Source organism: Musca vetustissima, unplaced genomic scaffold (genome assembly GCF_032173495.1).
Source record: "Musca vetustissima isolate MV318-11 ecotype Yass unplaced genomic scaffold, APGP_CSIRO_Mvet_v1 utg4512, whole genome shotgun sequence".
NCBI lineage: Eukaryota > Metazoa > Arthropoda > Insecta > Diptera > Muscidae > Musca > Musca vetustissima.
In genome coordinates, this window is record NW_026880922.1 from 250,556 (window position 1) to 276,533 (window position 25,978).

Sequence of the window (25,978 nt, forward strand, 5' to 3'; positions counted from 1 at the left end):
TGCGTAGGCGTGTGATAAAGTGGGGTTTTTGGAAATTCGTACTAAAAGGTACTAAAAACTGTATTACGCGGGAACGGTTAGATATAGAACTCTGAAATTTGGTATGCAGCTTTGTCTATTAGAGCGCAGAGGAATGTGTAATTAAATTTAGTACTAAAAAGTACTAAACATTATATTTGAATGGAATCGATGGAGATGCATATCTGAAACTTGGTATGTGGCTTATGCAATTTCAAATATAATGAGGTGCAATAATATTTTTTGGAAATTAGTACTAAAATGGTACTAAAAAGTACTGTATTACGCGGGAACGGTTAGATGTAGAACTCTGTAATTTGGTATACAGCCTTGCCTAGGATAAGCGAAGTAATGTGTGTGAAAAAATGTTGGAATTTAGTACTAAAAGGTGCTAAAAAGTACTAAATATTATATAGGTATGGAATTGGTATATATACATATCTGAAACTTGGTATGTAGCTTAAGCTAATACAAATATAATGATTAGCAAAAATATTTTGGAAAAACAGTACTAAAATGGTAATAAAAAGTACTAAAACTGTAAAACACCGAAAGGGTTGGAAGTAGAACTGTAAAATTTGGTACACAACTTTGTCCATGATAAGCGATTCAGAATGTGTGAACAAATTTTGTAACTTAGTACCAAAGGTACTAAAAAGTACTAAATATTATACAACGATGGAAAAGGTAGGGATAGATATCTGAAATATGGTATGTAACTTAAGCTATTACAAACAGAATGATGGGCCAACTTATTTTTGGAAATTAATACTAAAATGTACTAAAAAGTTGTAAATATTATATTCCAATATAACCGATAGAGATACAAATGTGAAACTTCGCATATAGATTTAACTATTACAAATAGAATGCTAGGCATTTCAATTTTTGGAAATAAGTACTAAAGTGGTGATAAAAAGTACCAAATAAAAAAATACAATGCAACAGGTAGAAATAAGAATCTGAAATTTAGTATGTAGCTTACTCTATTACAAACAGAATGTCACGCATAATTTTTTTGAAATTAGTACTAAAATGTACTAAATACTGTAGTATAATAGAACAGGAAGAAATGAAAATATGAAACGCGGTACGTAGATTTAACTATTATCAATACTATGCTAGACAGTAATATATTTTTGAAATTAGTACCAAAATGGTACAAAATATACAATTATAATGGAAAAGATAGAGATTGATATCTGAAATTTAGTATTAGACTATAACTAATAGAGCGACATGCTCTATAAACAAATGTTTTTCGCCAAAAAGTTTGTAAATTTTACTCACGTTACTAGCAAGTACTCAATATTGTGTACGGATACAAATAGGATCCTGTTATAAATAAAATACTTATCTGTAATTATGACAAAATCATTTATACATAAATATTTTCCAGAAATAAGTTCTAAAATGTACTAAAAAGTACAAAACATTGTATAAAGCGGTACGGGTGGGTATAGAAATTGGTATAAGGTTTTTTCTATGAAAGAAAAACTTTTCGCATTATTGTTGGACATTTGCGCTGTACTAAATATTGTATACGACAGAACGATTAGAGGCAGAGTCCTCAAATTGTTTATGTTTTATTTTCGAAAATTTGTATTAGAAAGTACAAAATAGGAATGGTTAGAGACAGTTATCCGAATTTTAGTACTAATCTTTAAACTTGGGTTTAAACTTCCGATATAGTGAAAAACGGACGAGGCTTCATACACAAATAAGTGAAACGATGCAAAAAAATTCGCTGAACACAACGAGTACTAAATTGTTGGCATTTTTAAATGCAAATGTTTCTAAAATTTATGTCGTAACAGTACTGATATTTATTTCCAATGATGTTTTAAACCATACTTTCGATGTAATGAATAATGGGCGGGATCTTTATGTCAAGGATATATAGGAATACCGACAATTTTTTCCAATGAGGATTTTGTAACACGTAAATAAATTTCTAAATTTCTGCAATTTTAATGGAAATCTTCCCTATAAAATCAGGTCTCTGTATAATAAATGATGCGCTGTGCAAAATATTTTATTAAAAACTCGTATTATAAGGGTACACAATTACTAAAACGTAATACATTGAATTACCTAAAGGACCAAAAAAATTAAAAAAACTAACTATTTGCATTGGTCCATCGGGAGGATCGAGAAAATAATAATAATAATAGTAATAATAATCATAGTACACTTTCAGAAAATATAAATATAAGTATGTTGTACTCGATTTAGTAGAATAATGTATCTGTTCGAAAGAAATGCGGAGACCTATTTCTTATTTTTTTTAATAAGATATAGTACCTATCATTATTTGAAATAGTTCTAATTTATGGTAAATATTCAAATATAAAAAGTATATTTTGTGGCGTTTTTTTATTTTAACTATACAAAACTTCCGCTAACAACGTAGCGGGCCTATGCTAGTATATAATAAAACATAAACGCATTAACAAAACAAAAAGTTATTTAAAGTACATTAGTTACATACATACATATATGAACACAAGTTAAATATATAGGGGAGAGGGGGTCTTTTTTATTTTAACTATACAAAAATTCCGCTAACAACGTAGCGGGCCTATGCTAGAATATAATAAAACATAAACGCATTAACAAAACAAAAAGTTATATAAAGTACATTAGTTACATACATACATATATGAACACAAGTTAAATATATAGGGGAGAGGGGGTCACCTTTCAACACTTTTTGCTTTCAAGCCTTATAAAATTTTTTATTTTATAATTTTTAGTTTCTAATAAATTTTAACTAATAGGCACATATGTAACCTTTAAAATGAATATAGATATGACATACTATAAGCTTGATAAATATATGTCATTACTGTTTTAATGGACGAACTCAAAGTGTTCAAAACTGCCCCCCCCCAGGGGGGCACCTTTAAACAAGGCTTGACATTTTTGAACGACATGGTTTTTTACAGTGTTTATGTTCAAATATGTATGTATTTTATTAATACATATCAGAAATGCATTAATTCATTAAAAAATATATAAAAAATTTTCAAAATTTTAAAAATTTAGATCAAAAGTTATTAAAACATAAAATTACTTAAAAACAAAAATTAATATGGTGAAAAATACAGTTAATTTCGTAATCTTATTAACCGATTTGAAATTTTGAGAAATCGAAGCCAAAAGTTAAAAACTTCTGTTTTTACTCGAGTTTAATGGGCATGTTCAAAGGTGCCCCACCCATGGCATTTTACGGAAATTTAAAATAACTTTTTTTGTAATAAATATATATGAAAGAAAATACATAAGTTATGTTTGAAATGATTGTTGGAATGCAAAAAATTTGTTTGACGAAAGAAAACTATCACATAATTCTTCCTGCGCCCTTACAACCAAATGAATAAAAGTTTAAATCACACTGAGAAAACATGGTCACCCATGCACAAATTTTCAACAACTGAAAAACCAAGCCAAAGTGGTTTACGCATATAGAGAACAAGATTGCCATATACAAAAATGTGGTTGCAGGTCGGAAAAATATTAAACCAAGATTTTATGAGCGCTGTTCAAAGGTGCCCCACGTTCAAAGGTGCCCCCCTCTCCCCTATATATATATATATATGTGTGTGAATAAATTAGTATTTTTATGGCATTTATGTGTTCTAAATACGAATTTAATTCTGTTATACTGTATATCAATACCGTTATACTGGCAGCAACACCTAACGTGGTTTGCGTCTTCGCTAAACAAATTCGAATTTATTTTCACACATATGTATAGCTATCGTATAGGCGAATTAAAACAAAAATCAAAGGTCCGCCATTTCGTTAATTTTGAGCGAAGTCAATAAACCTAGTTCATACGAGATCCAGACATGTACTCTTTCTAACACCGTTGGAATTTCCGGATTCCGATGTTCCAGTGAGGAGTTATCATGCCCACAACAACAACCAAAGTTTGCAAATTATTTTTCTTCTCTTTTAAATCTTCAATTATATATGTGTAAAGTTACAAACCTTAACATGCATTGGTATTCATTTACCAGTCCAATGAAGATCTTGAAAATTTATAATCGACAATGGGGGAGGTTCCCTTAAATCTGATATGGATATTTGTTCAACGAACGAACCGATTATATTCCCTTTTTACATGTTAAGACCATAAAAATACATACATATGTATGGACATACATAAATATTCTTTATTCCCATATCTGTCATTCAACACCTCCTTTTTAATGGAATTTTATTGATTTTTCATTTCACGTTTTTGTTGTTTTTCTTGTATTTTACAGGTTGAAAATGTCCGTATGATTGATCGTTACAATACGAAAAATCCCATTGTCGGAACATTGTATTTAACAGCAACACATTTGATATTTGTCGAACCGGACAGTAACAAGGAGACATGGGTAAGTAACAGAAAAAATACAAAGATTAAAAAAAAAAAAATACAAAGAATACCAAAACATATTTATAGCATGTTACTACTACGCTTTTGCTGTTGATACAGAAGACCCAGTATTTTAAAATGTTAAAAACGGTGTTGTATAACACACTACACAATCTCTTCTTTTCGAATCGAGTCAAGTTCATTTGCCCTGTTTATTACAATAAAGTGTTCTTTTGTTGTCGGGTAAATTCCTTTTTGGGACACTAAAGGCTAACATACGTTCGTACTTAAATGTATGTATTTGTATTTACATATATAGTATACCCAGTTTACATATATACAAAGTGCATAAATAAATACTTTGAATATGGAACATATCCCCAAAGATTTAACACATATTCGTACTTCGTTACAATTTATGGAAGGCAAAAAAGGATTGGAAAGTTTTGTTTGTTTTTTTCTTTTTTTAGTCAAATAAATATTGAATAAAAAATTGGAACCATTACACAAATGAAATGGGAGGATTTTATAGTGGATAATAATCATAAAATATATTATTTGATTGCATTGAGTTATTATTATTGTGTTTTTTAAGGTTATATATCTATGAGAATTAAATAAAATGTTAATTTGATTGTTTTTATTTTTGTTATTTCCTACATGAGAAATAAACACTGTGCAACAATATTTTAAGAGGTTGGAAAATTTCTTATTTAGACGAAAGACCTGGTCGAGTATATTAAGAAGCCAAAAGGAAAAAATCGTACTTTTCAGACCTATGTTGGAGTTCTGCAAAATGTATAAGGTTTTCTGAGCAAGGATCGGGTAAAAATAGGAAAATAGCGACGTAAACATGCCAGTAATGATATCTTGTCTTTGGGACTATATCTAAAATCTTAAAAGCGATATTTTTATAGAACATTTGAAGGTATTTATATTCAAATTCAGGAAAATAAAGACCAGGTTTAAGCTCGTCGGTATAAATGGACGCTGGCACTTCAGCTCATCTGCATAAAGACACCCTTTAGTTTGTCTATATAAAGACTCCCAGACCTTACTTTACCTCGTCTATAAAAATATTTTCTGATTTTGTGCTACTGTAAACAAATCCCAGCTTCAGTAATTCTATATATAACTCTCTGCTTCAGGTCACCTATAATGACTCCCTCATAGACGAGCTGGAGGGAGGAACTATAAAGACTACTTATAGGTCGTCTATAAAGACCTTTCATAATTTTTTTGCGTCTGTAAAGTCTCCCTGATTCAATTCTATAAAGAGACTTATTGTTTCTCTATAAAAGCTCCCTTCAGCTCGTCTATAAAGACTACCTTCAGCTCGCCTATAAAGACTCCCTTCAGCTCGTCTATAAAGACGCCTTCAGTTCATCTGTAAAGTCTCCCCTCGTGTAAAAATAGGAAAATGGCGACGTAAACATGCCAGTATTGATTTCTTGTCTTTGGGACCATATCTAAAATCTTATAAGCGATATTTTTATAGAACATTTGGAGGTATTTATATTCAGGTTCAAGAAAATAAAGACCAAAAAGGATGCACCATTACTAGAAATAGAACAAAGATTTGTTTTACAAAAATATTCCTCATTCGATTTGACTTGACTGACAGCATATCGCTATAACTAACAAGTAAAAAAGCGTTAAGTTCGGCCGGGCCGAACTTTGGATACCCTCCACCATAGATATACTGACAGGTAATAGAAATGAAAATATAGGGAACATACCAAAAAGTGTACATATACCGACATTTCTAAAAACGGATTATGTAATCCATAATGTAAATCATAATACAAATTTCAGAAATTTTTAATGGATAATTATACCCCCAGCCTTGTGGCGAATGAGGGTGTATACACTTTAACACGGTGAAAATGTGCCTCATCGAAATATTGGTTTCTTTGGACCAAATCCGTTTGAGAAAATTAAGACTTCATCCAAACTTTGCCCATCTTATTATTTCTTCCAAACCTAGTTCAAATTCGAAGATGGTGAATATCGGTCCACTCCTTCTTGACCCTCCACTAGGGGCCTAGGCTTAACCGCGGCTATAGTTCATTATCGAACCTTACGTTCTAATATTTTATCTCGCTATCCTCTGCAGGTGAAATGATTACAACCGAGACTTAGAACCAAACACAAAACGCGGAACAAATCAAATAACTATTTTAATATAAAAAGGGGGTTATATGGGGACTACCCCAAAAAGGGAGCGAATATTAATAATTTTTGGTAGGGAGATTTGTTACCCTATACGACTACAAAATACCAAATTGCAACAAATTCTGTTGAAAAACGCGCTCAAGAACCCCAAATTACCGAAAATTGGGGGTACCCTTATATGGGGGCTACCCGAAAAAATTGACCTATATCCATAATTTTTTGTGGAGAGATTTGGAACTTATTAAGAACTCGAAATATTAAACTACAGACATTTTGGCGGAAAAATACGATCAAAACCCCCAAAATACTGAAAATTAGGAGGTACCGTTATATGGGGGCTACCAGAAAAAGTGGACCTATATTTAAACTTTTTTGTGGAGACATTTAGTACCCTATAAGAACCCAATGTAGCAAATTTCAGCGAATTCGGTTGAGAAACGCGCTCAAGAACCCCAAAATACCGAAAATTGGGGGTACCCTTATATGGGAGCTATGCCTAAACGTAGACCGATGAAGACCATCTTCGAACTTGACCTGCTTGCAGGCAAAAGACGACTCTATGCAAAATTTTGGCAATCTATCTCAATTCGTTTAGACGTTAGAGTGATTACAACGGAAAGCCTGACAAAAACAAACTTGACCTATCGCCAAGAGGATTCTCTGACCTTTTAATTGCTATGTACTCTCGGATGTGGGAGTTTACTAACATTTTTAAATACGGCACAAATGGCTCGATAATTTATGTTTCGGTGCGAAGGCTATCAAAAGAAGTGGAAGAAATACTAAATTTCCTGTCATAATTTCTATGATGTGATAAAAATATAACTATAAAGAAAGTTTATATCAAACAGAATACTTCATTCACTTCATATCATATGTACACACGTGTGGATGTGGACCTATTGTGGGAAAATTTGACCTTTTATTATAAAGAGGCGCATTTTTCGTGAGGTCGAAGTGTATATACTCACATTATGAAAATAGGAAATGTTCAATATGTTACAGAAGTTTCCCCATCGCAGAAATTCTATTCCACAAAAAAGCTCTCGGAAGCCCATAAAAAAATTTCGATTTTATCAGAAGGTTTTTTCTTTGGCAGATAGCGCATCTCGATTTCTTCTATGCAATAGCAGACCTACCCATAGGTTCAGTATTCCATAGAAGACCCTTCGTGAGGTCTTTTGTTCAGAATAGAAAACCTTTCCTTTCTACAGACAATTGTTCTATTCTATAGAAAGCGTTTTTAATCTGTAGAAGACTCTTCAATTCTTTGAAAGACCTTTCCATTCTATAGAAGTTCTTTCCATTTTATCAACAAAATGGCGGACTTTTGAAAAAATATTTTTGGAGAACCGCCTATTTTTTATCACAAACCAAGTTAAAAAATAAAGGAGATCTTCATACGAAAGCTTTACAATCACAGGGAAACCTCCTATATCTTCAAGAGTTGTTGAGACTCTCACTTGAAATTTCTTGAATTAGTGTAGATTCGAATTAAATCAAAATTCAATTTTTTGAAACCGAGAATTGGGGGGGGGGGGGGTCCCCTTAACTTCTGCAGAAAGTCCATCCGGAGGTCTTCTATTTCACAAAAATTCCCATTCGGAAGTTTTCTTTAAAAAAATCCTCTATATAATATGTCATTGTGGAAATCGTACACTGTATAACTAACCCGCTCCATTTTTTTTTTTTTTTTTGGAAATCTTGTTTTTTATAAACGATCTCTTCTATGCTATAATAGGTCCATTCCTAGATCTTATTTTCAATGAGGCCAAATAATATTCCTTTCATGAATTATTCCCAAATAAAAGACCCATCTGATAGTACATTCTATAAGAAATCCTTCTGAAGATCCAGACAGACCCATCTAAATGTCTATCGTACTAAAAATCTGTATCGAGAATTATTTAGTTCTTCTATGGCGAATCCTTTTGTATGAAGACGTGCAGAATCAAATCGTATTTAAGGGCCATTCAGATCAACCAAAAAGGATTTATCTTTACCAGTTCCATGAAGACTCCTGATTCATTAACTCTCCCGTTTATAAAAAGAAAACAAAACTTCATGTTTTTGAGATCGTCTTCCTGCTTCAGCGCTATAAATACTCCAGGTTTAAACTCGTCTGTATAAAGGGACGCTGGCACTTCAGCTTATCGGTATAAAGACACCCTTTAGTTTGTCTATATAAAGACTCCCAGACCTTACTTTAGCTCGTCTATAAAAATATTTGCTGATTTAGTACTACTGTAATCAAATCCCAGCTTCAGTAATTCCATATATAACTCTCTGCTTCAGGTCACCTATAATGACTCCCTCATAGACGAGCTGGAGGGCAGAACTATAAAGACTACTTATAGGTCGTCTATAAAGAAACCTTTCATAATTTGTTGCGTCTGTAAAGTCTCCCTGATTCAGTTCATCTATAAAGAGACTCCTTGTTTCTCTATAAAGGCTCCCTTCAGCTTGTCTACAAAAGACTCCCTTTAGCTCGTCTACAAAAGACTCCCTTCAGCTCGTCTATAAAGACTCCCTTCAGCTCGTCTATAAAGACTCCCTTCAGCTCGTCTATAAAGACTCCCTTCAGCTCGTCTATAAAGACTCCCTTCAGCTCGTCTATAAAGACTCCCTTCAGCTCGTCTATAAAGACTCCCTTCAGCTCGTCTATAAAGACTCCCTTCAGCTCGTCTATAAAGACTCCCTTCAGCTCGTCTATAAAGACTCCCTTCAGCTCGTCTATAAAGACTCCCTTCAGCTCGTCTATAAAGATTCCCTTCAGCTCCTCTATAAAGACTCCCTTCAGCTCGTCTATAAAGACTCCCTTCAGCTCGTCTATAAAGACTCCCTTCAGCTCGTCTATAAAGACACCCTTCAGCTCGTCTATAAAGACTCCCTTCAGCTCGTCTATAAAGACTCCCTTCAGCTCGTCTATAAAGACTCCCTTCAGCTCGTCTACAAAAGACTCCCTTCAGCTCGTCTACAAAAGACTCCCTTCAGCTCGTCTACAAAAGACTCCCTTCAGCTCGTCTACAAAAGACTCCCTTCAGCTCGTCTACAAAAGACTCCCTTCAGCTCGTCCATAAAAACTTCCTTCAGTTCGTCTATAAAGACTCCCTTCAGCTCGTGTGTAAAGACTCCCTTCAGCTCGTGTGTAAAGACTCCCTTCAGCTCGTGTGTAAAGACTCCCTTCAGCTCGACTATTATGACCCCCTTCTACAAAGACTCCCTTTTTTGTCTATAAATACTTCCTTTCCTTCTTCTCGTCTATAATGAATCCTCTCTTCTTGTCTATAAAGAATCCATTCTTAACTTTTAACTCCCTTTTGCTCGACTATATATATGTTGCCGACTATATTCATCATGTCTATATAAAGACTCCCTGGCCTTTCAGCTCTTTTATAAAAACAAGCTCACACCCTTTAGCTCAACTATAAAAACTCCATGACCATGAGCTCATGTGTAAATATTTTCGACCCTTCAGCTTATCGATAAAGACTGCCTGGCTCCTCAGCTCCTCTATACAGACTGTCTGTTCCTTGAGACATGCGGTCCCTTTAGTTCCTCTCTAAAGACTCTATAGACTTTAACTATGTCTATGAAAAACTTACTTGGCCCCTCATATCATCTTCCTTATCAAATTAACAACTTGCTAAAGTTTCATTGTATGTATGTAGATATCTATTTACAAAATGTTTAATCTGATTGTATTTGCTTTAGAAAACAACAACAATGCATGAATTGTTTCCTTCCTTTTAGATGTCCACATATCTTCCATCTTGGCCCCCCTTGTTTAGTTAAACTACTGAGGTTCAAAATGTGTCTGTATGCGTATGTGTGTTCGTTCGTTCGTTCCGTTGGGGTGAAACATATTCAACAGCGTCTGTGTTTAGTCAGTCAGACACTCAGTTTACATAGAGGGTGGGAGAGGGGTACATACAAACTATTGGGGAGGATAAGTTCGACTATAAATTAAAGACAGTAGCTAGGCGCACCATGTCTAAGGATACGACGAAGACCTAGCGAGTGAGTGAGTCATAGTTTATAACCAAACAAGCCACCATCATCAGCAGGCATTGACGATACAATTAAATGTTGTCGTCATCGCATCGTATCGTTGTATCGCATCGCATGTCGGTGGCCCAGAGACTACTACACACACACTCAATAACATGATGCGTTGTTTTTGTTTTCGGCTTTGCTCTTCTATTTTTCTTTATTTATTATTATATAATTTAACCTTCGTTGGTCGGTCGATGGGTCTTAGTACAACAATATTGTGGGGAGGAAATTGCTATATGTTTTTTTTTTAGTTTTTATTACATGAGTGTGTAGTACGCATATACATATATATTTGTTAGATATTTTCTATGTCAGTAAATGAAAACAAATAAAATACGTGATAAAATGATGACATTGGTTGGTTGGTTAGAGCTATCAAATGGAAATTGGAACTATATAATAGAGATAATAGTCCTGTTTATTTGTATTCATTCGAAATGTTTTCATGTTTTTTTTTTTTTCATTTCGTTTATGTATTTGGTTGTAATGGCAGATTGTGTAAGTAGATTGAGTTGTAAATGAGACAAACTAAGTTATTGTGAAAATAAATGTTATAAAATGCACTTTAATTTATGATAAGGACATTTAGGTTCATAGAAATATAATTTTTTTTACTCTCTGTCTTAAGACAAATGAGGTTATAACCATTTAGATATGACCTGAAAAATATGCATTATTGAAATATTGCTTTTCCATCCCAAGTACATTGGGACTGAACCCTATTCATATATGGCTAATTCAAAGGGAAGGTAGGTAGCCCATCGAGCAGTCCGCTTTTAAAGACTATCTGTTTCAGCTCCAACATGGCAATATGTATTTCTTTCAAAGTTATAATATGTTCGATGATGGAGACTATCGGTACACTCCTTTGATACCCTTTACAAAAAGGGTAAGAAAACTAGGTGCAAAGTATATGTTGGGGATACTGACTCATATGGGCATCATTGAAGTGGTTGACCGATAAGTCCCATCATTCGCCATGATATAGATCATTTTGTTTTATAAGATACTCCAACTCTGGGTTATATATTCAATAGACTCCCTAATATATATATAAGATCGTCTATAATAACCCTCACATGGCCTAGCCACCGTAGTCGCTGCAGCTCAATACGACTGACTATGTCGATGTCCGCGTATAAATTGTAAAGCTCGTGGTTCATTCGACGCCGATATTCACCGTCGACGCAGATCGGCCCGTAGATCTTTCGGAGAATTTTTCTCTCAAACACACCAAGAGCTGCCTCATCTGCTTGCGCAAGTACCCATGCTTCTGATCCATGCTTCGGATCAGCTGTAGTTCTCAAGTTCCACAGATGGTCCGAGTCTACCATCAGCTTGGTCTTCTCGCCGTTTACTGCCAGACCCACTTTGGCCGACTCATTTTCAATTTGTTCAAAGGTGGCTGTTACCGCTCGCCATGTTCGACCCATTATATCAATGTCACCGGCGTAGGCGAGTAACATGTGTTGTTTGGTGTACAGAGTGCCATTTCTGTTCACCTTTGCGTCTCGTATGACCTTTTCCAGTAGGATGTTAAAAAGATCACACGACAAACTGTCACCTTGTCTGAATCCTCGTTCGGTATTGAAGGGCTCCGATAGGTCCTTTCCTACTTTAACTGCTGACCTTGTGCCACTGGCCCGATGATGTCATTGACCATTGGCTTCAATCGTTCACACAGCACACTGGATAGCACTTTATATGCGATGGGAAGGATACTTATTCCTCTATAGTTGGCACATATCGTCTTGTCTCCCTTTTTGTGCACGGGACACAGGATGCTGAGGTCCCAATCATTGGGCATGTATTCATCTAGCCAAATTGTGCTAATCAGCTGGTGAATGCTCCTGACCAGCTTCTGGCCACCAGTCTTGCATAGTTCGGCTGGTAACCCATCGGCTCCTGCTGCTTTGTTGTTCTTGAGCCGATTAATTGCTTTTATGACCTCTTCTTGGCTAGGTGGTATACACCCTATACCATCATCTCTTATTGGTTCTAGGGTATCTTCTTCATCGCCACTATTTGAAACTAGAAGCTTTTCGAAATGCTTCTTCCAGATCCTCAACACGCTGTCTGTATTTGTCACCAGGTTTCCTTCTTTATCTCTACAGGAGAATGTGCCTGCACCAAAGCCTTCGGTTTGGTGTTTTACTCGTTGGTGAAATTTCCGGACTTCATTCTGACTTCTGTACATCTCGATTTGCTCACGCTCACGTTTTTCTTGTTCTTTCTTCTTTTTTTCTGAAAACACGTTTCTCCTCTCTCCTTTTCTGATTTACTTACGCCTGTTCCTTTCCTGTAATACAATAATATCGGCTTTGTACTTCTTGAGTATATCCGCCAAAGCCTGTTCTGTACAACGTGCGCACATTCCAAGTGCAGATTCGCAGATCGTGGTCCTTTATACGTTTGCGGGGGTCGTCAACATTAGGGGTGTTTGGTTTTCTTTTTCTTAGCTTGTTCATAGTAGGTTGGGTTTTCCGAGAGTGCGCAACTAACCCGACGCCTCAACCCATTTTTTTTATAGTTCTTATGGGTGAACTCGCGGCACATATTAGCTCACTATTTCATCGGGTGATGAGAATAGCTCCCCAGGTGGCACCGCGGTGAGGTCAGTGTCCACAATTGAGATGGAAGAGGGACCAAGATAAGCCTGGACTTCGCCATGTTAAAGCCAATCAGAGCCGTTGCTTGGTATCTATCATCCCCTACGCCTCTGCACGTCTATAATGACTCGATTTATAAAGACTCCCTTCTGCATGTCTGTAAAGAGTACAGATCCTTCATATCTATATAAAGGCTGCCTGGTTCTTCATCTCGTTTATATAAAGACTTCCTGGTTCTCCAGTTCATTTATAAAAAAAACTCTCCGTCATTTATTTCAACTATAAAGCCTCAATGACCTTCAGCTCATGTTAAAATGTTTCCGGCCCTTCAGCTTCTCGATAAAGACTCACTGTCCCTTCAGGCAACCGGTCTCTCATTTCCTCTATAAAGGGAGTGATCGAGCGCCAAATGACAATATTTATCTCTTTCTAAATTATAATAAGTTCGAAAATTGGGAACCTTTCCCACTAAATGTTAAAAAACTTGGTAGAAAGGGCATCGACGAAGTGTTTGACCGATATAGATCATTTCGACATGATATAGATCTTGTTGTTCTATATGAGACTCATACTTAAGGTTATATATTCCTTAGACTCCATTTAGCTTTATTAAGTTCGTCTATAACGACTCCCTTTTACACGTCTATAAAGACTCGCTTCGGTTTGTCCTTTTCTTTTGTCCTTTCCTTTCCTTCATTTCGTCTATAACGAATCCGCCCATCTTGTCTATATATGATCCCTTCTTCACGTCTATAAAGACAGTCTCTGTCCTTCTGTAAAGTCTACCGAATTTTCAAATCTATTTAAAGGCTGACTGGTCATTCGTCTCGTCTATAAAAAGACTCCTTAACCCTTCAGCTCTTCTATAAAAAAAAACTATCGGGCCTTTAGTTCATCTATAAAGACTCCATAACCTTCACATCATGTATAAATATTTCCGGCTCTTCAGCTTCATATAAATACTGCCTGACCTTTCAGCATTCCTATATAGACAGCCTGTTGCTTCAGACACCGGGTTCCTTCAGATCCTCGAGCACCACATGGTACTATGTATTCTTTCAAACTTATAAGTTCGAAAATAAGTTATTCAAACTTATGGAAAGGGCATCAACGAAGGTGTCGGTTGAGTGGGAAAGTGATATCTTTCGACATGATAAAGACCATTTTGTTTTATAAGACACCTAAACTCTGGGTTATATATTCAATAAACTATATTTTGCTCGCCTATAAAAACTTCAGTTCATCTATAAAGTCTTCATTCAGCTCGTCTATAAAAAAAATACCTAATTCAGCTCGTATAAAATGACTACCTTTTTCACGTCTATAAAGACTCACTTGTGTTTGTCTATATATACTCCCTTTCCCTCTTCTCATCTATAACGAATCACTCCTTTTGTCTATACATGATCCCTTCTTCACGTCTATAAAGACTGCCAGTAAAGTCTACCGAATCTTCAAATATATTTAAAGGCTGACTGGTCATCCATCCCGCCTATAAAAAGACTCCCTTATCCTTTAGCTCTCTCCCCTTTAGTTCAACTATAAAGACATATCCTCTATATAGATTGCTTGTTCCTTCAGACACCCGTTCTCTTCAATTTCGGAGATGAATACAACAGTTATCCTCCTTTTGGTACATTTTCCACAAAATGGCAAGAAAATTATCTACAATGTATCAGTCGGCGATGTCGACAGATAAGGGCATTACTGCAAGCATGCGAAGACTATCTGGCCCTTCAACTCGTCTTCAAGACCTTAACATCACCTTGGTAAAAATGCAAGGCCCTACACTTCATCAATAAAGTCTCCCAGATTCTCCGTAAACTTCCCTTTTCATAAGCTCATCTATAAAGACTTCCTAACTCCTCAACTATGTCTATTAAAGACACCCTGTTCATCCCTTTCCCTTGACTTACTGACTTCTCAGTTCGCCTATAAAGAATCCATGCTTCTGTTTATCTATAACGACCCCCTAGCTCATCTATAAAATCTCTCTTGTACGGGAGGTATTAGCAGGAGACGACCGATAGTCCCCAATTTAGGTAGATGAGATAGAGATGCTTAACGTGCACTTTCCGCTTACCTACTGACCTCTCAGTTCGCATATAAAGACTCTCTCTATTGTTTTTTGTAAACGTTTATTTTTGGTCTATATCTGTAAAATCTCCATCAGATCGCTGGCTCGTTTAAATCGCTTCCCCACACTCTCAGGACTCGAATATAAAAATTCTCTGCTTCAAATCGTTCTTAAGGACTTCCGGTTTCAGCTCGTGTGTAAAGACTCCCTTCTGCATAGTTTCATGTGAAATTTTTTAAACATTGTCAAAATGTCAACGTATTGTGCCTTAGAAGGAATCGACAGATAGTCCCGAACATCGGTAGCTTATATAGACATTCTTAACACGTACTTCCCGCCTTTAAATAATTATACCTTGAGTTACTGCCCTGGACAAGCTAGCTAGTATAATGTAATAACAGTCAAGTCCCAATATATGGTCTGGAATTCCGTCATCGGTAATGATCAGTTAGGTAAAGCGCTGGCCGAGCAAATTGATAGCTTCACGTTTTTCTTGGTGAATGAGGATGCTCTCACGGGAATTAGAATGAGGTAACGTGGCACACCGCTCCATTAATAGACCGCTGATTCCATAGCCTCTGAATGCCCTACTTTTGTGAATTCTGGTAATGCCAATTGACAGGGTTTCAGAGAATTGACCAATCACAGCTGCTCAGATCCTCATGTAACTGAGAGGAAATTTCGAATTATCAGTATAACCAAAATGGCACGTCAATGGAATTCCCCAGAATCACGATATCGAGGTCGGAGAACTAGGTCCAAATAAATAAAAAAACAACGGTGTCGAGTGGAGTAAAATGACGATGTTTTTGGAACCCCTAAGCTCCCAAGAGAAGTAAGAGGAAAGAATCTAGAGATCACTGGAAATAGATGAATGTCTCCGAGATCCATTACTATGGGATTTTCATCATCCTCTACCTATGATACCTCCCGTAGTATACAACTCTACTCCCTGTAATTCCACTGAGACCTCTGTAAAACCACTATGATGCCTAATGAGCCGCTTAGCTTAACTGTGAAATTCATGACGTTATGGTGGGGCTCTAGGATATAAGGATTTCTAGTATAATTCGATCGTTGAGCTCACCTTGCCTAATTAAAGTAACTGGAAAAATGAAATTCTTTTTTGTTGATAAACCCCCTCCTGCAAGTGAAATCTGTTATATTTTTTCCTGAAAATAATTTCCGTCCAATTTACAACACGTTAAGCCTCCCTTTAAAGCTTTATTTAATTCAATATTACCATTCACATAATACTTAATTGTATTTCTATATTATATAACACTAGAACTTGCTAACATTGCATGTTGTGTTATGTACATAGATATGTACGTACCGTGTGTGTATGTATGCTTACAAGTGGCAAAATAGCAGACATCTTGAGATCTTTCGATTACCATTCATTTGCCTCATAGAAAACCTGTTACATTTGCATTTCAAGCAATGGCACATTCTGCCACCTTGCTAGCAGGAAACAATCTCCTTCTCCTCCTCCCCCTCCACCTGCTGTTTTATTGCGCGCCGACATCGTCTCTACATTTGGTAAAGTAGAACATCAACATAAACTTTAGCTACCAGAAACTTTGTTTTTTTTTTGCCTTTGCGGCCTCTTCTTTTTTATGTGTTTGCATGTGGTTATATGTAGTCGTATATATATGTATGTGTATATATATGTATCATAAATATTTATATACGACGCTACATGCCAGCCTGCCTACTCTCCGCCTATACGCCATACCAGTAGTGCTTGTCGTTACACAGAGGTTAATAGCCAGTCAATTGTACTGTGACCTTAAAGTTATATATTTGAAAGGTAAACAATTTTTGAAATGGCCAGGGTGTATGTGTGTTGGTTTTATTTTCAACATTATTTTTTACTTATAAAATAGAAATTTAGATGTCTCCAGGGCCAGAGAGTCATTATAGATGAGCTGAGGGGAGTATTTCTAGACTTGCTGGTGGAGCAGGCTGCCTCCCTTCAGTTCGCATAGATAGACTACTTCAAGCTCGCAAGCCTACGACAGCCGGTTCATCAGGATTGCCACTAAAAATACTACATATTTGCTCCGTGTTTTTTCTAATATGTGAACGGCCTAGCGATTCTTTGTAGATATGCAATTCCCGTCTGACTCCATCCAGATCGCCTAGAAAGCCTACTTTTAGCTCGCAATCCCATGACAGGTGGTTCTGTGCATCGCATTGACTCGGAGGAAATTTCTGATGGGATGTTAGTTACGAACACTTTTTGTTCGTGTGAGGATATAGAGGAGATTTGTCATCGTGGCACCTGATCTGTAAAAAGTCAACCCCTCGTTTCCCCTTTTAGGACGAAATCTCCATCTCAGATCCTCAAATAGCTGAGTGGATATTTCGAGTTGTCAGTATCAGTATATATGCGGTCGACACAACAACGTAGACAAAATAACCTTACATTTTTTTTTTTTTTTGAAAATGCCCGGTACGGCAGCCGGTTTTGTGCATCGCATTGACTCGAAAGAAATTTCCGACCAGGGACTGCGACATCAACTATACATAGACCTTTTTTTAATTTTTGCCGAGGGCTGATATCAGATTTTAAGATTTTTAAGATTTTGCACTTACTCCATTTTAATGCACACTATGATCTCTGGCATTCTGTCGTTGGTAATGATCCTATAGGAAAAGCGCGGGCGGAGCAACTTGATATCTACAGGTGTTGAATGCTAGCTCCCCGGTGAATAAGGAGCTCAACTCGTCTTCAAAGAGTCATTGTCCCGATCAACTTGACTATAATGGATCATTCGTTACTTCTTCGTTAACTCTATTACGAAATCCGTCAGCTTGTCTATACAGACTAACTGCTTCAGCTCGCCATCTTGTATGTGAGAATCTTTGTCCCCTCAGCTTTATTATTTCCTTTCAGCGATTGTTCCATTGTAGAGATCCTGCAAATAATTATTCTAATGGTAGTAACTTTGGCCATGAAGCTGGGCTGAGGCTACAGTTTGAGGGTGACGTGTCCCTATACCATTGGAGTTCTACTGAAAGTAGCTGTGGCTATGAACCTGACCCAAGGGTTTCGTTAGAACGGATGTCAAGGCCCCTAGGTCTCCGAATCTATTTTGGCAATTGGTGTTGCTCTTCAGGGAGCATCGTGCTGAAGGTGGTTTACACCCAAAGCACATGTAGAGTATCGGCTCGGTATGGAGTTGCATTACAACCGGGTATCTGATGGATGGACTCCGCATCTAATTTCTATGGGTCCTCATCCAAGGAGGTGATAACTTTCAACTGGTATTTATAACACCGTGGGGTAAGACCGCAAGGTACTCTAAACATAGCTGTCCCCTCGACTTGTTCACAAACGTTCGGCTATAGAAACTGTATTCAGCTCGTCTATGAAAAACTCTTTTTTGTACGCCTGTATGAAAAGCTCGTCTATAAGACACCATGCTTCAGCTCTTCTATAAAGAGTTCCTGCTACAGCTCATCTATAGACACTCCAGGCTTCAGATCGTATAAAAACTCCTGGCTTCAGTTCATCTATATAAAGACTACCTGCTTCAGTTCGTCTATAAATGCTCCCTTCAACTTGTCAATAAATTTTCTCTTCAGTTCGCCTACAAAGACCTACTCCAGTTCGCCTACGACGAATCCTTTCATCTCGCCTATGAATAATTTATTCAGCTCGCATGTAAAGGCTCCCTACGCCTCTTCTGTAGAGACTTCTTCAGCTCGTCTATAAAGACTCACTTCAGCTCGTCTATAAAGGCTCCCTTCAGTTCGCCTATAAAGACTCCCTTCAGCTCGTCTATAAAGACTCCCTTCAGCTCGTCTATAAAGACTCCCTTCAGCTCGTCTATAAAGACTCCCTTCAGCTCGTCTATAAAGACTCCCTTCAGCTCGTCTATAAAGACTCCCTTCAGCTCGTCTATAAAGACTCCCTTCAGCTCGTCTAAAAGGCTCCCTTCAGCTCGTCTATAAAGACTCCCTTCAGCTCGTCTATAAAGACTCCCTTCAGCTCGTCTATAAAGACTCCCTTCAGCTCGTCTATAAAGACTCCCTTCAGCTCGTCTATAAAGACTCCCTTCAGCTCGTCTATAAAGACTCCCTTTAGCGCGTCTATAAAGACTCCCTTCAGCTCGTCTATAAAGACTCCCTTCAGCTCGCCTATAAAGGCTCCCTTCAGCTCGTCTATAAAGACTCCCTTCAGCTCGTCTATAAAGACTCCCTTCAGCTCGTCTATAAAGACTCCCTTCAGCTCGTCTATAAAGACTCCCTTCAGCTCGTCTATAAAGACTCCCTTCAGCTCGTCTATAAAGACTCCCTTCAGCTCGTCTATAAAGACTCCCTTCAGCTCGTCTATAAAGACTCCCTTCAGCTCGTCTATAAAGACTCCCTTCAGCTCGTCTATAAAGACTCCCTTCAGCTCGTCTATAAAGATTCCCTTCACTTCGCCTACAAAGTCTTCTTTCAGCTCCCCTATAAATACTTCCTTTAACTCCACTTTATGTTCTGTCCCTTTAAACGTTACAACTATCTCATCGATTCCACACCATAGTGCCTTCGGTCCCATGAAATCCATAAGAAAAAATTTAGTGCCTTTCAATTTTTTTCGTTGAGGTTGTCGCCATACACAATACAATTATTGACGCGTTACTATATATTTTTAGTGTTGAGCTTAGATAGAGTAGTAGATTCATGTTGTTGTGTCCCTCATATGGCTTAAATTAGAATTGTGAACAACAACAGCAACACCAGTATATTTCTTGTAATAAAGTTTCGGTCATAAAATGTTCAATATGCTACTGACATGAAGCCCATTCTCAAGCAAAAAAGTGAGTAAAGCAAATTAATGTTGGAAATTATTTTACTTTGTTATTTTCTTCTGCTTCTTCTTCTTCTTTTTACAATTGAATGTTTAACGCAGGTGGGTCTTACGTGATTTTCTTTTTCATTTTGTTTTTTTCTTTTATAATGATAATGAGCGTGCCATTATTCTTTTGGCCAATTGTCAAAGTAAATTATGACAGATTTGTAAGAAGAACAGAAATGCAAACATTTGCCAAAAAATAATAATTCGGAGGCAGGCAGACAGACTGTCTGGTGACATTTAAATTGGTCCCATTTGGCTTGGCAATGGGTGCTACATGCATGACTTTACCAGCAATTTATTTTTGAAAGTTGCGTGGGATTTGTCTTTTGTTTTTTTTTTTTTCTTACGAAACTTTGATACCACAAAATGGAATCTCGTTATGACAGACAATATGTCATGTAATTTTTTGGTTGATAATATACATACATATATAATTATTTAGTAAAAAAAATAATTTAAAAACAAAAATCGACCCTTCCTAAATGAAAAAAAAAATAATTTTTGCCATAACCAGAAGGCTGATTGTATAAGCTTTATGGATAATGGCAAACATCTGCCTCATCGAAACATTGGATTTCAGACCATAAGTTTCTTTGGACCAAATCTCGTTTAGACAATTTGTTTGGTGCATACGATAACTCTCGAAAGTTATCTTTGAACTAATTTATAACGTATCCATGAAACGTCAGTGTGTTTTTACACAAAAAGCCAATCTGTAGATTTTGGAGCCAACTTGGCTCTTCAGCAAATCCTTAAATCTAACCTGGTATTTGAGTAATTCAGTTTCAAACACAGTAGGTTCAAAATGATTTTGATCGGCACAAAATTGGATAGGGTTTTCTCATATCAAAATATTCGTAAAGAATATGATTCCCATTCCTGTTCACGTGGAAAGACTCCCTGCTCCAGTTTGTTCGTTTTTAAAGGCCACCTGTTGTATAAAGTCTTCATCTGCATTACCTAGTCTATACAGACTCCTATTCAACTCGTCTATACATAACTCCCTTGTCCCTCTGCTCTCCTATAAAGTCTGCCAGAGCTTCACCTCGTCAATAAAGACTCTCTGTTCTTTAGCTCGCCTAAAAGTCTATCAGGTTTCAATCGACCCATAAAATTTTTTAGCCTTTTGATCATCTATGGGAAACATCACGGTCCTTTAGTTCGTCCATACAGTCTCCCTGGTTTTCAGTTCAATTCCTTATAGACTTCATGGCCCTTTAGCACATCTTCGTAAGATTCGCTGTCCTTCAGCTCGTTTATAAGGACTTCATGTCCTTTAGATCGCAATGAACGACTCATTGTGCTCTTCAAGAAAGACTACTTGGTAATCTATGATAATCTCTCAGGCTCTTCAGCTGGCCTATTAAGGACTACCTGATTCTTCAGCTCGTTTATGAACGATCTCTTTGTATTTCAGTTCGACTACCTTGTCTTTCAGCTAGAGATGAAAGACTCTTTATGCTTCATATCATGTATAAGCAGACTACCTGTCTATGAAAGACTTCCAACATTTCAGCAAGCCTATGAATACTCACTGCAGTTCGTATATAAAGACTCCATGCCTTTCTGTTCCTCTTCTCTTCCTTCAGATGGTCTATGTAAGAATTCCACTGCCCCTCCGCTCAAAACTTCCTGGCTCTTCAGCCTCTCTACGAAGGACTCTCCGAGTCGTCAGCTTTGAATATTTAGATCCTCTTAAACGATTCATTGCGCCCGAATGCTCGTTTATGCAAAGACTATCTGGCATTTAGCTCGTCTATGAAAACATGCAGGCTCTTCAGCTGGTCCATTAAAGACTACCTGATTCGTCATTTCGTTTTGTGAAGGACCCCTTTACCCCTCCGCTTATCTGTGAAGTAGTCCGGTTCTTTAGTTTATATATGAAAGATTTCCCCACTCCTCAGTTGTCTATGAAGGACTCTCCGAGTCGTCAGCTTTGATCCTTTATATCCTCTTAAACGACTCATTGCGCCCGTCTGCTCGTTTATGCAAAGACTATCTGGCCTTTAGCTCGTCTATGAAAAACATGCAGGCTCTTCAGCTGGTCCATTAAAGACTACCTGATTCGTCATTTCGTTTTGTGAAGGACCCCTTTACCCTTCCGCTTATCTGTGAAGTAGTCCGGTTCTTTAGTTTATATATGAAAGATTTCCCCACTCCTCAGTTGTCTATGAAGGGTTGCCTGACTCTTCAGTCTGTCTATGAAGGACTCTCCGAGCCGTCAGCTTTGATCCTTTAGATCTTCTTAAACGACCCATTGCGCCCGTCAGCTCGTTTATGCAAAGACTATCTGGCCTTTAGCTCGTCTATGAAAAACATGCAGGCTCTTCAGCTGGTCCATTAAAGACTACCTGATTCGTCATTTCGTTTTGTGAAGGACCCCTTTACCCCTCCGCTTATCTGTGAAGTAGTCCGGTTCTTTAGTTTATATATGAAAGATTTCCCCACTCCTCAGTTGTCTATGAAGGGCTACCTGACTCTCCAGCTCTATGAAAGACACCATTCCCTACTGTTCGTCTATGCAAGACTCGTTGTCCATCAGCTGGTTTGTGTGGGACTCCCTCTGCCCCTCCACTCAAGATTCCCTGACTTTTCAGTTTGTCTATGAAGAACTCCCAGGCTCTGCAGCTCATCAATGAAAGACTCCCAGAGGCTTCAGATCGTTTTTTGCCTATAAAGATCTCCTGTCCCTTCAGTTCGTCTATGTAAGATTCGATGTCCTTCAGCCTGGTCTATGTAGAACTACGTTTATCAGTGAACCAGCCCGACTCTTCAGTTTGTCTATGAAGGACTTTCAGACTTTTCAGTTTGTACATGAATGACTTCCTGACTCCGTAGGTCTATTGAAAACCTACTGGTGCTTTAGTTTGTCCTTCAGCTGGTCTATGTAAAACTACATTTATCAGTGAACCAGCCCGACTCTTCAGTTAGTCTATGAAGGACTTTCCGACTTTTCAGTTTGAAAGACTTCCTGACTCTGCAGGTCTATTGAAAACCTACTGGTGCTTTACTTTGTCTAAAAAGACCTACTGGTCCTACTGTTCGTTTCTGTAAGACTCGCTCTTCAGTTGTATGTAAGACTACTTCACTTCATCTGTGTAATATTCCCTGCTTTAGCTCCTGTTCCATTTCATTCTATATAAGACCCATGTGGAAGTCTATTTAGTAGAAAACCCATCCGGAGGTCTTATATTTATTTTAAGCGCTTATTTACGGAGGATTTCTTTTCTATTAAAACCAACTTTTCTATAAAAAAAAACCGAATCCAATCTATTCTATTTTATCGAAGAACCATCAGGATGTCTTTTATTATATAGATAATCCATCCATAGGTGTTGTATTCTATCGAAACCCAATCCGACTGCCTATCCTTCAGCACATTTATATATAAACCTCCGTCAATTCGCCTTCAAAGATTCCCTCTCCCTTCAGCCCGTTTATATAGTCTGCCTATCATTTAGCACCCTGTATTTTTTATTGTTTTTTGGATTCTTTACATTTTCTCAGACCCCTCCTAACCCAATTCGTGTAAATAACAATGACATTTATCCCATGCAATTCCATGTCAACCACAATGCACTGGTCTGGTAAACTACGAACCTAACACAACTAGTTATTGATTAAAATGAATTTCTATAGAAATCTAACAATGCACCGGCGAAAAAGAACATCCTCTACAAAAGACAGACAGACGGACGGACATATATTATCGTTTACATGTTTCTCTGATAATGGCATCTTAAAAATGCATGTAATTTGCATGAATGAATGACTAAGTGGTTGACTGAACTGCCTCACTGCCTGAGTGAGGGAATGCCAGCGTACAGATGAATGGGTTTTCTTCGCCCATTGTGCCAACATCTATCTATCATTTGTCCAATGGACAAATGACTATGTCATCTGCATGTTGATGATGGTGATGCTGACGGTGATGATGATGACGTTGCTTGGTTGTGTTTGTTAGTAGTCGCAGTAGTGTTAAGCTGTTGACAAGAGGCTTACGTTTCCTTCTATTCATTTCTTTCGTCTACTAGTTACCAAAAAAGAGGAAATGGTTAAAACAAAACAAGTATAAGCAAAGAAGAAAAGAATATTCGTAAAATTCCAAGAAGAAAATTTAAATTTCATGTCATGTTTCTTGCAGCTACAAGTATTCCGACAATTGCAATGGTACATCTGCGTACATCTTTGTGTGTGTACTGAAGAGATAATTTGCGAAGAAAAGTAAAAGATTTAAAGTGAAATCAGTAGTTAGGTTTATATTTTAAGGGCGTTCTGTTTGTTAGTATTTTTTAAAGACAGTTTTAAGAATTTTTATCTGCACGAATTTGGATAGGGCTTTCTCATACCCAAGTATTCGTAAGTGATATGATGCGAACTTTCGATAAAAACTCTCATTTTCTGTGAAAAGACTCCCTGTTACAGTTTGCTCGCCGACAAAGACTCCCACTGGCTCGCCTATACATGACTCCCTTGTCCCTCAGCTCACCTATAAAGTCTGCCAGCTCGCCCATAAGACTATCTGTCTTTTAGCTTTCAGATCGTCTATAAAGATCTCCCGTGCGGACTTTCGATAAAAATTCCCATTTTCTGTTCATGTGGAAAGACTCTCTGCTCCAGTTTGCTCGTTTATAAAGGCATCCTGCTGTAGTTTGTCTATAAATTTTTCCTCTTCATTACCTTGTCTACAAATACTCCCACTGGCTCGTCTATACATGACTCCCTTGTCCCTCAGCTCATTAAAGACTCTCTGCCGTTTAGCTCGCCCATAAGTCTATCAGTATTTTAGCTTTCAGATCGTCTATAAAGATCTCCTATTCCTACAGATCGTCTATGTAACACTCGATGTCCGTGGGCTAGTCTATGTAAAACTCCCTCTACCCCTCCGCTTATCAGTGAACCAGCCCGACTCTTCATTTTGTATATGAAAGACTTCCCTACTCCCCAGTTTGTCTATGAAGGACTTTCTGACTCTTCAGTTTGTCTATGAAGGTCCCTCAGCTCACCTATGAAGTCTACCAGACCTTCACCTCGTCAATAAAGACTCTCTGCCCCTTAGATCGTCCATAGTCTTATGGTCTTTTAGCTTTCAGATCGTCTATAAAGATCTCCCGTGCGCAACATATCGTAAGTGATATGATGCGGACTTTCGATAAAAATTCCCATTTTCTGTTCATGTGGAAAGACTCCCTGCTCCAGTTTGCTCGTTTATAAATTCTTCCTCTTCATTACCTTGTCTACAAAGACTCCCACTGCCTCGTCTATACATGACTCCCTTGTCCCTCAGCTCATTAAAGACTCTCTGCCCTTTATTAGTCTTTTAGCTTTCAGCTTGCTTTCAGATTGTCTATAAAGATCTCCTGTCCCTACAGGTCGTCTATGTAACACTCGATGTCCTTCAGCTGGTCTATGTAAAACTCCCTCTGCTCCTCCGCTTATCAGTGAACCAGCCCGACTCTTCAGTTTATATATGAAAGACTTCCTCACTCCACACTTGGTCTATGAAGGACTTTCTGACTCTTCAGTTTGTCTATGAAGGTCTCCCTGACTCTCCACCTCGTCAATGAAAGACTCCCAGAGACTTCAGGTTGTCTATGAAACTCCCTGGTCATTGATCTGTCTATGAGGACCTCCTGACATTGTCTATAAAGATCTCCTGTCCCTTCAGCTCGTCTATGTCCTTCAGAAGGCACTTCCGCTTATCTGTGAACAAGTCCGACTCTTAAGTTTGTATATGAAAGCTTTACTGACTACTAATTTTTTTTATGAAGACCTTTCTGACTCTTCAGTTTGTCTATCAAGGACTAACTGACTCT

The 25,978-nt window shown here is 37.4% G+C and overlaps 1 protein-coding gene across 2 annotated transcripts in view; it reads left to right on the forward strand.

The window, feature by feature from the left end:
• Positions 1–25,978, forward strand: part of LOC133326875 (myotubularin-related protein 6) — an 88,906-nt gene that overhangs the window by 16,357 nt on the left and 46,571 nt on the right. For both annotated transcript variants that reach the window (XM_061535488.1, XM_061535487.1), the window contains exon 2: positions 4,293–4,409. In XM_061535488.1, coding sequence (XP_061391472.1) covers positions 4,293–4,409 — 117 coding nt within the window. The remainder of the gene's footprint in view (positions 1–4,292; positions 4,410–25,978) is intronic.